Genomic DNA, 15,766 nt, shown 5'->3' on the forward strand with positions numbered 1-15,766 from the left:
TTCAATTGCCAGCTTTTCATTTCTCCTTCCCAAACCCGACAGGATATGAGACATGGTTTACATACAGTAAACCATCTCATATCCCCATTTTTTTTGCATATCCCACACTACTAATGTTAGTAGTGTGTGTATGCAAAATTTGGGCGCTGTAGCTGCTAAAATAAAGGGTTAAATGGCGGAAAAAATTGGCGTGGGCTCCCGCGCAATTTTCTCCGCCAGAGTGGTAAAGCCAGTGACTGACGGCAGATATTAATAGCCAGGAGAGGGTCCATGGTTATTGGCCCCCCCCGTGGCTAAAAACATCTGCCCCCAGCCACCCCAGAAAAGGCACATCTGGAAGATGCGCCTATTCTGGCACTTGGCCACTCTCTTCCAACTCCCGTGTAGCGGTGGGATATGGGGTAATGAAGGGTTAATGCCACCTTGCTATTGTAAGGTGACATTAAGCCAGATTAATAATGGAGAGGCGTCAATTATGACACCTATCCATTATTAATCCAATTGTTTGAAAGGGTTAAAAAACACACACACACACACACACACACACACACGATTTAAAAGTATTTTAATGAAATAAACACAGCGGTTGTTTTAATATTTTATTGCTCTCTCAATCCATTTGCAGACCCTCGCATGGCAAAACAATAAACGCACAAGATACATACCTTCTGCTGACCCGTCACGTCCCACGTGGTAATCCATCTGAAGGTATGTATCTTGTGCGTTTATTGTTTTGCCATGCAAGGGTCTGCAAATGGATTGAGAGAGCAATAAAATATTAAAACAACCGCTGTGTTTATTTAATTAAAATACTTTTAAATCATGTGTGTGTGTGTTTTTTAACCCTTTCAAACAATTGGATTAATAATGGATAGGTGTAATAATTGACGCCTCTCCATTATTAATCTGGCTTAATGTCACCTTACAATAGCAAGGTGGCATTAACCCTTCATTACCCCATATCCCACCGCTACACGGGAATGGGAAGAGAGTGGCCAAGTGCCAGAATAGGCGCATCTTCCAGATGTGCCTTTTCTGGGGTGGCTGGGGGCAGATGTTTTTAGCCACGGGGGGCCAATAACCATGGACCCTCTCCTGGCTATTAATATCTGCCGTCAGTCACTGGCTTTACCACTCTGGTGGAGAAAATTGCGCGGGAGCCCACGCCAATTTTTTCCGCCATTTAACCCTTTATTTTAGCAGCTACAGCGCCCAAATTTTGCACATACACACTACTAACATTAGTAGTGTGGAATATGCAAAAAAAAAGGGGATATGAGATGGTTTACTGTATGTAAACCATGTCTCATATCCTGTCGGGTTTAGGCAGGAGAAATGAAAAGCCGGCAATTGAATTACCGACTTTTCACTAACACCGCTGCGTATTTCTCGAAAGTCACACTGCTGGTCCGTGTGGAATCCGTATTTTTCTCGCCCCCATAGACTTTCATTGGCGTATTATTTGCGCAATACGCTGACAAATGCAGCATGCTGCGATTTTGTACGGCCGTAGAACGCTGTATATTACGGATCCGTAATATACGGCTGATAGAACGAGACCCATTGAGAAGCATTGTGCCGTATGTTATGCGAGTTTTACGCACGTAGTTTCTGCGCTCTTACGTCCGTAAAACTCGCATGTGTGACGGCGGCCTAAGAGTTCTATTTAATGATGTTTTATATCATGTCCTATAAAATATATACATATTTCTACAGATTACTGTACGTTTCCTGGTGCAAAGACGGCTCTTCCGAGGCCTCGAATAAACCATTTTTCGAGCAGACCCTGAACAAGCAGATTTGAAACTAGTTTCTTCACCAGATCAGTGACGCGCAGGATTAAAGCACGGTATGGACTGTGGGGAGTGCTCCTTGCAGATAGGTGGATACGTGACTGTGTCCCATCATGGCCGCTCTCTGCATTGCCGTGAGGCTCAGACTGTCCTTTATATTCAATGAGGCCCCGTTCTGGACGAGTGTCTGTACCACGTCCAGATGTCCTGCTGTTGCTGCTTTGTGTAGGGCGGTGCGTCCATGATTGTCCACAATGTTCAACTGAGCTTTAGTACCCAAAAGTGAATGAACAACCTGCCCAATAAAGGAAAAAAAATGGAAAGAAAATCACAAAATGCCAAAAATAATGAGTAAATCTCTTTTGAATCCCGTCACCTTTTATCTTTTGCCAACACCTATCTAGAGTGCCGCTCACATCTTATTTTGGCCACACCAAAGGTCTACGTTGAGGGTTCTACCTGGTATAAACCAGTGACATATCCATAGGCTCCCATGCACCTAGTGCACCCCAAAAGATGGTCCTCTTGGATACGCCAACTAAATTTAGATTTTACTCTATAGGAAAGTGTAGTCCCAACTAGTATCTGCTGATAATTTGATCTCTAAGCTTCCCCCAATGGTCCACCTGGGTCATATCAATTACAACTAAGGACTGAGTAGATTGAATAGGTTGAACTTGGCAGTTCCTTATCTCCTTTTACAGCAACGTGGGGGAAGTACAGGTCCTCCTTAAGGAGACCAGCTAGTATGGAGACCTACAGGCAATGCTCCATTGGGAGAAAAGGATGCAATTTAACTTTCTTGCAGAATGAACTCTGTCCTAGAAGTCAATGTTTGACCTCTTTAATGAGCCTTGTAAAATGACCAAAGATAAATGCCAATATTCTCATCTACCTTTGCCCCTCATTAGTGTAGAGCAGAGTCCTGGCTGGGTAAGGAGAACCAATACGACCCCCATGTTGCGTTGAGGGCACCGCCTTCAGCCAGCGAGACTTTTCCCTACACTGATGAGGGGCAAATATTCAGAAACAGGCTATCTATAGATGAGTCAGGTGTTAAGGTTAAAGATATTTTTCTAAAATATGTAAAATTTTCCATATTCCAGGGGCTTAACGATCGCAGTCACAGAGAGTGCAACCGTGCCTGTGCGGAGGGTGGGCCTGCCGATGACCGCGCCTACTTCAGCTGGATGTGCGTCCGATGATGCACATTCAGATGAAGTATATTGCAGAAAAGAGACCCTCCAGCTCCCTGCACTGGAATATATGCCGCCGGCTAATCAGAAGATGGTGGCTGATGTCAGTATGCCAGTCCCGAGGCGCTCATCAGTGACTTCATGCAATGCCTGTGCTGGCACACAGAGGTTAGCTACAGAAGAAGACACTGTGGGAGTGGAGGAGAGTGAGAAGAATCATTTCGTTTTTTATGTTTTGGAAAACAGAATGGACATTATACCAGGAAAGGACCCAGGATGGGGGTCATTATACAAGGAAGGGGTCAAGGATGGGGTCAATATACCAGAATAGGGTTCAGAAAGGCAGTTGTTATACCAGAATAGGGTTCAGGATGAGGGTTATTATACCTTGAAGAGGCCCATGACAAGGGATATTATAAAAGGAAGGGGCCTAGGATGAGACACATTAAGGGTGTGTGTCCACGGTCAGTAAACGCTGCTTGTTTGACGCTGTGCAGAGCTGCAGCGTCAAACACGCAGCGTCCAGATGTTCCAGCATAGTGGAGGGGATTTTTTGAAATCCCGTGTCCACTATGCGCGGAAACCCGCACGCGGCGGGCCTGCGACTCCGGACATGCTGCGCGTCTTTTCAGATCGCAGCATGTCCGTTCACCTTGCGGGGACGCAGTGTCCCCGCAAGGCATAACACAGGGCCCTATGGGAGGGGTGCGATGATCCCGGATGTGTACAGTTAACACATCCGGCATCATCGCGTCCCAGAAGGGGGCGGGGCTTAGCGCAGAGCGGCTTCGCCGCTGCGGCGATACCGCCGGCCATCCTGAACGTGGACACGCAGCCTAACAGGATGGGGGCCAGGACAGGGGGCATTATTACAGGAATGTGCCCTGATTGGGACACTATTACATATATGTCTTTATAGGATCTAGAACGCTACAAAGGCCCTTACAAATATGATCAACATGGAGGTAGGAGCCCAGGTCTAAATTTTGCACCAGGGCCCATGGAATTCCAGTTATTCCACTGTGAATATAATTTTTTTATTTAATAAAAAAATAAATCTGGTAATTTGTACACCAGTCACTAATTCTGATAGTAGTCTCATACTTTGTGTTCTGCACAGCAACTACATGGACCAAGGCAGCAATAGTCTGACTCTGACTCACAGACTTATATAGAAGTTTTTCTGAACATGGTCTAATCTGCACACAGGTTATTGTGAAGGAAGGGGAGAAGGTGAGCTGTGACATCACCTATTGGGATCAGTGGTTTGTGTGTTATCAGCTGTGCATTGAGGTGTTAAATTCTTTATCATCCTGTCTGCAATGATAATGAAACTTTGAAAAGTAATTCATACAGAACAAGAAGTGTGAGTCTAACATTATGATTAGTGGTCAGGGTGAAAATTGCAAAATTTCTGCATTTTTTTTATGTTGGAAACATATGGAAGAAAAAATTAGCATGAAAATATGAATTAAACACTAGGTTGTTTACTGGTGACACATTCCCATGATGAGCTTTTGGTGAGTTTTTTATGTTGAAGATTTTCTGCACCCTTGAAATAAAATAGGTTATTTGCATTTTTTTGAATATACAGAAAAAAATTACCAAAAACTAATTGTGGGAATTCAGCCAGAGTTATTGCCCTTCTACAGTATGTACTATGTGTTATCTAAATCCAAGCCCATTTCTTTTTTACTGCCAGATCAAAGGCTTATTCTAAATTAGGACAAGACCACCATGAACGTGTCCCATTCCCTCCATTCCCTGGGGCCCCACATTAATTGCAAGGCCTGTCTCTATGGCACATATAAGTTTGCATAGTGTTCTGCAATACATACCTCTAGGCTACCATTACTAGCTGCGATGGCCAAAGCTGTTCTGCCCAACAAGTCTTGGACATTGACATCAACTCCTTTTTCCACGAGATAGTTCAGAGCCTCCAATTTTCCAGTCTCAGCAGCAACATGTAGAGGGGTCAAATTCCCTGAAGCCATCAGTTCAATGGAGATATTGTGCTCGCTCAGAATTTCCATGATATGGACCTGATTGCTCACGGTCGCCCAATGCAATGGGCTCCACTTGTTGTTGTCACCAATGCACGGGTCTATATTTTGCTTCAGTAATAACTGTGCAATTAGTGTATGGCCGTTAGCTGCAGCTAAATGTAAGGCTGTTAGACCGCCTATTGTAGGGGAAATAGCACTGGACCCACGGTTTAGTAGCATCTCGGACAAGTGGGTATGGCCACTCCATGCTGCATGGTGGAGAGGGATACAACCTGAAGCATCCTGGGCATCCACTGAAGCTCCTCTCTGGATCAGGAGCTTTGCTGTAGCTAAGTGACCATTGGATGCCGCACAGTGAAGAGGAGTCCAGCCGAGATCATCCCTAAAGAAGACAAAAAATATGTTTTATCATCATATAAAAAAAGTTAAAAGTTGAAAACACAGCTAGTATCTCGTGTAGTTCAGGAGTCGATACAACTCCAAAATGCATCAACCCAATAAACAAGTACGTTTTAGCATCCTTGTGTGAGTATAAACAACTACTACCAGCAGTGCAGCTCCACAGCCAAGGACATGCACAATATCTCCTCCCAAAAATAAGTTTTATCATCGTATGAAAAAAAATAAATTTAAGCACAGCCATTGTTTCATGTAGTTTTTGTCTTGAAGAAGATGGTACACCTCCGAAATGCGTCAACCCAATAAACTTCTACCTTTTATCATCCTCTACCTGTGTGAGTATATATTCCTACCAGCAACGTGGCACCATTTCCATGGACAACCACAATATCTTCTCGAAAAAATATTTTTTACCATTATATGATAAAAAAAAATTGAAAGCACAGCCATTTAGATGTCTCCATGATAGGGGAGGATGTCAAGCAAAGTTGTGTCAAGGCAGATTTGCCCCCCATGCCCTTTGTGGGTTCATACAAATGCACAACCTCATTTTGAAAGAGGAGTGTCCATTGTTTGGTTATCTGAGAGTTTGCTGTAGGAGAGAAGCTTCTCATGGGCAGTGCCTATGGAGAGGAGGAGTTCTGACTAGCACCACCCACGAGGAAGCTGGGTGGAAGATCCATACCTCACATTAACTGTAAAAAATAAGGGGACACTAAGCCTAAAAATGTACACTTGGCTATTTGAAGGACATTCTAGTGACTGAAACTAGAAATGTTGAATATATCAAAACAATCATCAACTTCTTCTCTGGCTGGAAAATGGCTTAGTCTATGGACAGATTAAAATGCATTGGGCTTATATTGAAGGTAGAAGAGAAGGAGGCTAAATTGATTCTTATACACTTACTTCAGTCAGTAAGTATTTCCAATACTAGGAATTCAATACCAGGAAATAAGTAATTTGGATGGGCACAATGTCTTTTTCTGCAAATGGAATGTAGCTGCCAGCAGCAGATCTTGATGATTTGGCCAAGGCACAACATTCGTTATACAACCATTAATAGCAGCCAAGGCAAGTAAGTGCGGGAAATTCTCGATACTGCGTTCATACTCGATACAGAATAAATCAAGAGCTTTTGAAGATTTTGTTTCCATTTTCTCATCTGTAACATGTCTATCCATCATGTGATTTCCACCATTTCATGACTTCTTACAGTTGCTAGTTAATGTTAAGGAGTGTATACTGTATATATGTCAACCGTTACAATCAGGTATATTTCTGCATGTCGTGGAGCCATAAAAACACTTGTTATGTCAATGATTTGTAGACGTCTGTTGACAAATCAACTAGATCAACAAATTCCTGAGGCTCTTTTGTAATTGGAAATGAATCATCTAAAAGGATTAACAAATACTGTAATTGTTTAGTTAAGTCTCAGCGCAGTGACCATAGACGTAGCTCTAATGACACAAATGTCCCCGTATATGAATGGTCATCTGATTTAAATCACATCTATTGTCCTTTCTAGATTAATCAAAGATATCTCCTTTCGGTTGCCCAGTCACCTAGGAGAGCCTTTAGTCAGTAATCACCAGCATGTGCACAGTGTTAACACTCTAGTGGACACCGTGGGTGGGAAAGAATTAACACCATGAAAGGACACTAAAACCCAACAAAGCCCCGAGCTCTGGAGATGGATATATGTCTGCAAATAATCTTAGCTACTGAGGTGTGAGGGGAGGACATTGGTGGATATTTACACATACCGGTCATCAATCATTTCTCCTTGTTGTAGAAACTGTTTAACAAGACGAGTGTTCCCATTCCAGGAAGCCAAATGGAGGGCTTTCCATTCATAGGTGGCATAGCCCAACTTTTCCGACAGACCACGTTCTTCACTCAGTTGTAAGCATCTTCTCGCCAGTTCAGCCTCTGGAGTTAGTCTTCCTACTTTCTGCTGCATGTCTTACAAGAAGAGAACATTGCTATAAGGTTACTCTTAAAAAAACAAGTGAATATAACGCTTAAAACAATAACAATCACATAATACTGTAGGCAAGTCCTAAAAATATGAGAACATTCGAGCATTTGTTAATAGGCCAGCAACTAAGGGCTTAGAGGTCATATGGGCAGCTGAGGTAGCTGCTATGAGTGTAAAGATCCTCACACAAAGTGGAGGAAAGTTGGCCGAGCTGGTTAATTTTGCTGACCTAATGATGGCCTCCTCCATGGGCAATGTGGGCCTGCCCAAGGCACCTTCACTAGAACATTTGACTGGGTTGACCTTCATGGTCTGAGTATGGACTACAATATATGGACAGATTGGCTGCAGGTCTCCTGATCCAAACCCAACAGCCTCATAGTCATAAAGGAAACTGAAGTTTGGGTTAGGAGACTGCTGACAGTCCATACATCACAGTCCGTACTTGGATCATGAACGTCAAATGCGTGAAACCAAACTTTGTTGATTATTATCTATTGAGCCATATAGATATCAAAGAAGGAGCAAGAACATAGAGCTTCATTGTAACAGCTGAGCAGCCACCGTGTAGTTCTACATTTCATCTTATAAGCAAAGATGACCACCGGCAAACAAATCTCTAAAAAACTGCTGAATTTGCCGGGGGCCTTCTTTGCTCAGATATTGGAAAGTAGACCCATGATGATCAGCTGGCCACCGCCATGGCTTCAGTCTGAGAAGAGTTGTATCTAATTATGCATTTATTAACTCATGGACATTTATGGCATTTCCATGGTATATAAGAATCCCATCTATCCTATAGAACCCACAACTACCTCTAGAACAAGAGTCCCTTGATTATCTGTTCTCACTGGGGCCATGGCCATTGTGACTGGAGAGGAGGTTGCACGTGAGCTGCTCTGTCCATTTCCTTCTTTGTGAGATCCTAAATCTGACAACGAAATGCACTTGGATGTCTTCAGAACTCTGTAGATGTCCTATGGATGTGCGACAAAAGTTTCTGGTGAACTTCTGTCTACTAAACTGTATTTACTGAAATCAGTTTCCTACATAGAACAGAATGGACCCAATGGTAAAGATCTAATGGGGTCTCCATGGTGGTCCAAGGTTTTGCTAGGACAGAAGTGAATCAGACTAGCCGGGGCTAGACCCATATCTCTCCAAGTATCTCCTAGAAGTCACCAAACCACTAGAGTCCGGGAGACTCCTTTAAAGATAGACATCTTCCAAGAAGACAAAAAGTCTCACATGTGAATAACAAATGATGAATCAATCTTCTCCAAACTGGTTTATAAGAAGGCACTTATCAGTAGTGCATCATTATGATTATCTGGTGATGACTCGTAATCTCAGCGCTTTATGCTAATTACAGTGTGCAGTAGATGTATAATGATGGAGGATTAAAAAGATCTAAACAATAAGCAATAAATACCACGTACACATCCGTCCTTAGGACATGTATGGAATATAGTAACATGCAATTACATGTCAATTACAAACCCATGAAACGAGAACAGGGTGTCCACATGTTAAAGGGATTTTTCGGGCCAAACTTCAAGTTCAACAATCACTCTGTGTCTGCCGATTGCCAAATCGTGACAGTGTGCAATGTGTACACCGTCCGGATTGCCCTCCATTTCCAATAGGTAACATCAAGTATGCAATTATCTTGTAAGTGCTGCGCTCCTTACCTAGGATAGACTGTAGAAGTGTGGCTGGAAGTGTGCAAATCGGCGGCACCGTAGAATCCTCACAGTGTGCAGTGCGCGCGGTGTGAGGCTTCACAAGTCTGCAATCATGTAGAGTGACTGCAGCCATGTAGCCTAAGGCCGGATAACCCCTTTAAACAGTAATGTTGTCCCCTGAGTGCACCTTTTATAAATAACATCACCTTCTACGGAAGAATAAGGTTTATACTCACCTTATCCAAGTGGTTGAGTCATCCCTTTAAATTACACACAAGTATGCAAACTTGTAGTAGTGATCGGCTGCAGCTTCAATTTTATTGCCCCATCTGTTTGCGTTCCTTGGAGATAAAGCTTCCGCCAAAGGCTTTCTCTTCTCTCCACTTTGAAAACGCATGAACGCTCGACTGAGCTGATCTTGAATGTATATGTGGGAGTTATTTGTGAGACCCTTTTATGGTTAATCATTTGTATTCTCCTAGGTTCCTCTAAATTTGTCACTTTCAACTCAGTATAGAGAGCCTGGACGTATGTAGAGTGTGAGGAATACCCAAAAGAAACAGGAGCCATCTTCTGGAGGATGGGGCGTTGGGGTATGAGCTTTCGCACCAGGTGAATGTTCGAGGAACCCTCTTGAGTCAGTAGGACAGGTGAAGATGTTGGGAAAGGTTGCGTTTGGCTTCAGTGATTTTTTTTTTCCGACAAGTCATCCAATCTTTCGCCTATTTTGTTTTGGCTGATTCACACAAACAACTTTCGGTTATGAAGGTTTGTTTCATTTTTGGGAAAAAGAAACCATCGTAAACAGTGGTCATGCTACAAACGGTGTACAAGGAAGCTGCCGAGCGAAAAACACAAGCTTCTGAATGGTTCTCCAAAGGTGAAATGTAAATTTATGATCAACTTCGTTTCAGACGTCCTTTGAACTCTAACCCTCGTACTGAGAAAAATGTGCCAAAAATTCGTCAAGACGTTCTGGAAGACCGACGTTGGATCGTTGATGAACTTGTGGAATTTACTGGGACTTTACGGAGTTCTAAATAAAGGAATTGGGCATGAAACGAGTTGAAGCAAAATTTGTCCCTCGCAACAACCAAAGGAAACAAAAACTTCATAGCTACCATGTTGTTTGCATGTGAATCAGCCACCACAAAATAGGCAAAATGTTGAACAACGCATTGAAAAAAAAATCATTCGAGTCAAACGCAACCTTCCCCAAAGAAGTTGTCCAGCATACTGACTCAAGAGGGTTCCGCGAACATTCACTTGGTGACACTTCAAGCTCTCCGCCCTCCAGAAGACAACTAATGTTTCTTTTCGGCACCCCTCTCATACATTCCCTTGGTAGACACAATCAAAACTGGACCATCTTCAGGATCAGTTGGAGCTCTAGCTGCCTGACTTTTCCTATAGAATAAAACATGGTGTGAGTGTATTGTATCACATAACAGCAGACGTGCTGTCATTCATCCAAGCTCAAGTTATGAAATTTCTATTGTGCCGGAGAATTTGTTAATACCCCTCCCAGCAAAACAGTCCAAAGCTGTCCATACATGATAGATAATTGCATGTGCATTCGGCCGTAAGCAATTCCAGCTCCTCCATAGACATGTACGCTCGGCTGAGCATGCATGTTTATCATAAATTGGAGTGTACAGTAGAAGGTTGCATCCAGTCCTTAGCAACAAAGTGCTTGGCATATTGGATTTCAAGAACTGGCGCCAAGGGAAAGTCAAGTGGCATCTGTACATAATAGATCGTTACCCAATCCCACCTGAATTGTCAGGGTCAACAATATTTTGGTTTTGGGGAATTCCTAGGAACACTCCTTTCAAAATAATCATGCAGTATAAACAGGCTGCCGATTATCTGACGGATGAGCAAAACACTCATTCATCGTTTGAAATAATCTTTTAGCTAGTTTTAAAAAAATTAATTGTTCTCCGCAGCACATCGTCCTGTGTGTATGACAGTCTATCCATATAAAATGAAATATTACTGAAGTATGGACTACCTGTCTAAACAAGCTATTAAACAATCGCCGACTGTCAGATTTGTAGCTGATCAGCGGTTGTTGAAATCTGCAGTCAGTTGGTGTAAAACCGGGTTTGAAGTTTGAAGTGCACACAAAGCTTTTTTGGAGGCTGTCAAAAACTATGAATTTTCTAGTGAAAATAACTTCACAAAACTCTTAGGATATGTCTATGAAGAGTTATTGGAAGAGTTTTTGGAGCAGAAACTTTCCAAATTTTACTCCAAATATTAAAACTTCTCAAAAATGTTGAGCTTCTGCTCTGAAAACTCAGCAAAATGATTCCGTGTGTACACAGACTTTGGGAAGATTTTTTGGTTCTCTGAAGAAAATTTGAAGAGTTTTTCAACCATTTTTTGAGTGTTTCTTTCCCTAAAGCATTGGGGTATGTGCACATGATGTCTGTTTTAAGATTACACCTGGAATCCATATGAAAATTCACCGCCAAAAATAAGTATATTACGCAGCAATGTAAAAAAAAAACGATATTGCTGTGCACGTTTCGCATCTAATGTCTCTTTTTTTAACTGCTCCATTGTTCGGAAACCTTGAACTGGTTAAAAGAACATGCTCATCTTTCAGGGGGCTTAGTTTAGAAGCCGTCCGCTCTATCAACAATCGTGGCATAAAGACATTGGCTTTGGAGCTGCTGCAAACATGACGGCAAAACCAACAGCGTAGCCGCTTAAGGAAAAAGACCTCCAGCTTTTACCTGGACTGGCTGTACGTCTGCTGACTAGAGCTTTTACCTGGACTGGCTGTACATCTGCTGACCAGAGCTTTTACCTGGACTGGCTGTACGTCTACTGACCAGAGCTTTTACCTGGACTGGCTGTACGTCTGCTGACCAGAGTTTTTACCTGGACTGGTTGTACGTCTGCTGACCAGAGCTTTTACCTGGACTGGCTGTACGTCTGCTGACCAGAGCTTTTACTTGGACTGGCCGTACATCTGCTGGCCAGAGCTTTTACCTGGACTGGTAGTACATCTGCTGGCCAGAGCTTTTACCTGGACTGGTAGTACATCTGCTGACCAGAGCTTTTACCTGGACTAGTTGTACATCTACTGACCAGAGCTTTTACCTGGACTGGTTGTACGTCTGCTGACCAGAGCTTTTACCTGGACTGGCTGTACGTCTGCTGACCAGATGTTAGGATCAGGAGACCCATGGCGGGACAATGCATCGCAATTTGTACTTGTACATGATATACGGATGTATGTACTGTATTTGGTGTAAAGGTGCAATTTTTACAAGGGGTATATAATACTTAGGTTGTACATATGATACCTCCGAGTGTTTAGTTGTGCGTTACCAATCTGGTGAGCAATTAGGTCATATCTTGGGACCACATATAACTCTATTTTCTGTCCAAAACGGAATGCAAGGCTAAGCTCACAAGAGCATATAAAACATCATCCTATTTTCATCTGTAAAAAAATGGATGATTCTTCATCCAGAAAAAAAGGACAATTCTTCATCCAGAAAAATGGATGAATTTTGTTCTGTATTGTTATTCGTAAGATATTCGTTTTTTTTTTCTTTTACATCAGCAGTGAATAAAAATTACAAGATCAAATTCAGTTTCCTTTGTCAAGAATTGCATGAAGTGTTTTTGTTATGTATGACCACGTAACTGAGCTGTAAGGAAGATCTATGGGGCAGTAAAGTCTGTATGGCTGAGTAATGTGTACCTGTAGACATCGAGAGCGCCCCCTTATGGCAGCTTCATGCAATGCTTCTGGAGGAAGATTATCTCCGTAAGTTAGCATCTAACATGCCTTTGTATGGGTGTGTTCACACTGTGCTTTTTTGCTTTGTTTTGGCAGGAAAAATACTACATACATTACATGTGTTTTTGATACTTTTTACAAAAATGTTATTCATTTTTTTATGTTTTTTATATATATGAATGAGCGTTGCCAGGTAAAACGCTGAGCACATTACGCACATTTTTTATGCAGTTTTTTTTATGTGTTTCTTATGTATTTGTTTGGTAAGAAAAAACTCTGAAAAAAACTCCCACGATGAGCTTTCAGTGAGTTTTTGATGTTGCAGATTTTCTTCATCCATAGGATACTTGAATTTTTTTGAAAATGTGTAGCATAAAAAACTCACTAAAAACGCATTGCGGGAACATAGCCTAAGAATTTACATTTTAAAAAAATGCACCGCAGTTTAAAAATAACAAAAAATCAAGGAAAATAATGCACAATGAGAATGAGTTTTTAGAAATTGCATTTTTTTGCTGCCACTGTAAAATGCACGTGAAAAAAAAAAAAAAAATGCTACTTGTGAACCAGCACTATGAAATGATAGGCACACGGAGGTACGGTAGATTTATATGACCGCTGTATAACAGACCTACAATATAAAATTCTTAGCCATTTTCTATAGGTTAAAGTAACATCTGGATTCTGCATTTAGTGACGTAATAAAGTGGTTCCTGGGATTTACCTGGAGAATGTTGGTGGCTGCTCAGCGCAGAGTCACTCCACTTTGACTGTTGGGTTCCACTCTGAGGAGTCCAGCCGTCTAGGATCATCACCTGGTGCAACCACTACACTCCGCGCATCCACGACACCCCGTGCGTCCACTACACCCCGCTCGTCCACTACACCTCACTCATCCACTAAGCTTCGCACGTCCACTACACTTCACGTGCCCATTACACCCCGCACGTCCACTAAACCCCACGTGTCCACTACACCCCACTTGTGTGTCCACTACACCCCACGCATCCTCTACACCCTGTGTGTCCACTACACTTCACTAGTCCACTACACCCTGCGTGTCCACTACACCTCACTCGTCCACTACACCCCGCACGTCCACTACACCTCACTCGTTCACTACGCTTCGCATGTCCACTACACTCCACGTGCCCACTACACCCTGCGCGTCCACTACACCCCACTTGTCCACTACACCCCACGCATCCACTACACCCCACACATCCACTACACCCCACACATCCTCTACACCTCCTACATCCCACTTGTCCACTACACCTCACTTGTCCACTACACCTCACTTGTCCACTACACCTCACTCCTCCACTACACCTCACTCGTCCACTACACCTCACTCGTCCACTACACCTCACTCGTCCACACCTCACTCGTCCATTATACCTCACTCGTCCACTACACCCGGCGCTTCCACTACACCTCACTCGTCCACTACACCTCACTCGTCCACTACACCTCACTCGTTCACTACACCTCACTTGTCCACTACATCCCACTTGTCCACTACACCCGGCGCTTCCACTACACCTCACTCATCCACTACACCTCACTCGTTCACTACACCTCACTTGTCCACTACACCCGGCGCTTCCACTACACCTCACTCGTCCACTACACCTCACTCGTTCACTGCACCTCACTCGTCCACTACACCTCACTCGTCCACAACACCCAGCACTTCCACTACACCCCGCTGCTCCGGACCCTGCTGCACTCTCAGCAGGTTGACATGAAGTGAAATCGAGAGGAAGATTAAACAAAACAGACCTTGTGCAATTACACTCGCTGGATACCTCTGCAAGTAAAAACTTGTTCCCCTACAGGGCTTCCCTCTGTTAAAGGATAATCTGCTAATGACACCAGTGAACTTTACAAAGCACGGAGGGACTGGGAGAGGAGCGGCGCGGATGGCGGTCAAACACAATGGCTGTAAGAGACACATGAGGACAATGACAGGCACTGGGATAATTCATTAGGCTCGGCTCCTTGGCTAGTGTTGCCATGCACTATAATCCTTATGTCGTACAATGTATCCTGCTAATATTTACTAAAAAGCAAAATGATGATAAAAAAATAAAATATTGTATTTGTGTTATTTGTTAATTGTCTTGACTTTAAAGAGAATCTGTCATCAGATTTTACAAGACAAACGGCACACGTGATTAAATAGATCTCGGGGGTCTGATGAGACTGTCATGGTGGCCATATTAGTTGTCATAATCAAGAAATGGGCTAACTAGTGAACTGCAGGCTGTTGTCTGCAAAGAATGAGCTAAGACTTCCCAACAGAAGCCAGAATCTGGCATGCAGCAGGTTATAACAGCCAGAAAGGCTCTAATACTGTAAGTAGCTATGAAGGGGATGAATAATTCTGAGACTGCATTAGTGTAAAAGTGTCGTCTCCCTGACTCTGGTGCAGACTCGGCTTGCATTGACAGGGGCATTGTCATCATGCCGGCAGGGGGGCTCGTTATTCTATGCCCTTGACGTGATCGCAGGGCACTGATGGGTTGCCATGACAGTCAGGGGTCTGCTGAAGACCCCTGTGTCTGTCACAATGGTTCTCCTGTGAAAGTCAGCCTGTAGCTGGCGTTCATAGCAGACTATGATTTCTGCTATATACAGCAATGCTGTACGAGCGATCAGATGAATTTTTTTTCACCACTTAAATAAACTATAGCATATCATATAAACTATCAGCATAATCAGACTCAACTGAAAAAATCATATTACCACATCAGTTTTACTGTAAAATAAATGCTTTAAATAAAAAAAAAAGCAAATAAAAATTGTGGAATTGCATTTTTTTTTCGCCACACTTGGAATTTTTTCCTGCTTTCTAGTACATCCCATGATAAAATGAATGGTGTCATTCAAAAGTACAACTCGTCCCGCAAAAAAAAAGTCATCACACAACTATAT

At 42.9% G+C, this 15,766-nt stretch overlaps 1 protein-coding gene across 1 annotated transcript; it reads right to left on the reverse strand.

Moving 5' to 3' along the window:
* Positions 1-1,342: 1,342 nt before the first annotated feature.
* ANKRD65 (ankyrin repeat domain 65) lies at positions 1,343-13,724 on the reverse strand. Its single transcript, XM_077257467.1, has 4 exons — positions 13,551-13,724; positions 7,164-7,362; positions 4,828-5,377; positions 1,343-2,088 (listed from the first exon to the last, which is right to left on the reverse strand). Exons 1-4 carry the CDS (start codon positions 13,636-13,638, stop codon positions 1,840-1,842), a joined length of 1,086 nt encoding a protein of 361 aa, XP_077113582.1. The 5' UTR covers positions 13,639-13,724; the 3' UTR covers positions 1,343-1,839.
* Between the last annotated feature and the right edge of the window lie 2,042 nt (positions 13,725-15,766).

This window comes from Ranitomeya variabilis, chromosome 4 (genome assembly GCF_051348905.1).
Source record: "Ranitomeya variabilis isolate aRanVar5 chromosome 4, aRanVar5.hap1, whole genome shotgun sequence".
Taxonomy (NCBI): Eukaryota; Metazoa; Chordata; class Amphibia; order Anura; family Dendrobatidae; genus Ranitomeya; species Ranitomeya variabilis.

Bases quoted from the DNA above. Each gene is read 5' to 3' on its own strand.
- ANKRD65 (XM_077257467.1), bottom strand. From the start codon at position 13,638: ATGATCCTAGACGGCTGGACTCCTCAGAGTGGAACCCAACAGTCAAAG. The intron at 7,363-13,550 runs GTAAATCCCAGG...TCTTCTTGTAAG, and splicing joins CAGCCACCAACATTCTCCAG to ACATGCAGCAGAAAGTAGGA. The intron at 5,378-7,163 runs GTATGTGTAAAT...TGTCTTCTTTAG, and splicing joins GGAGAAATGATTGATGACCG to GGATGATCTCGGCTGGACTC.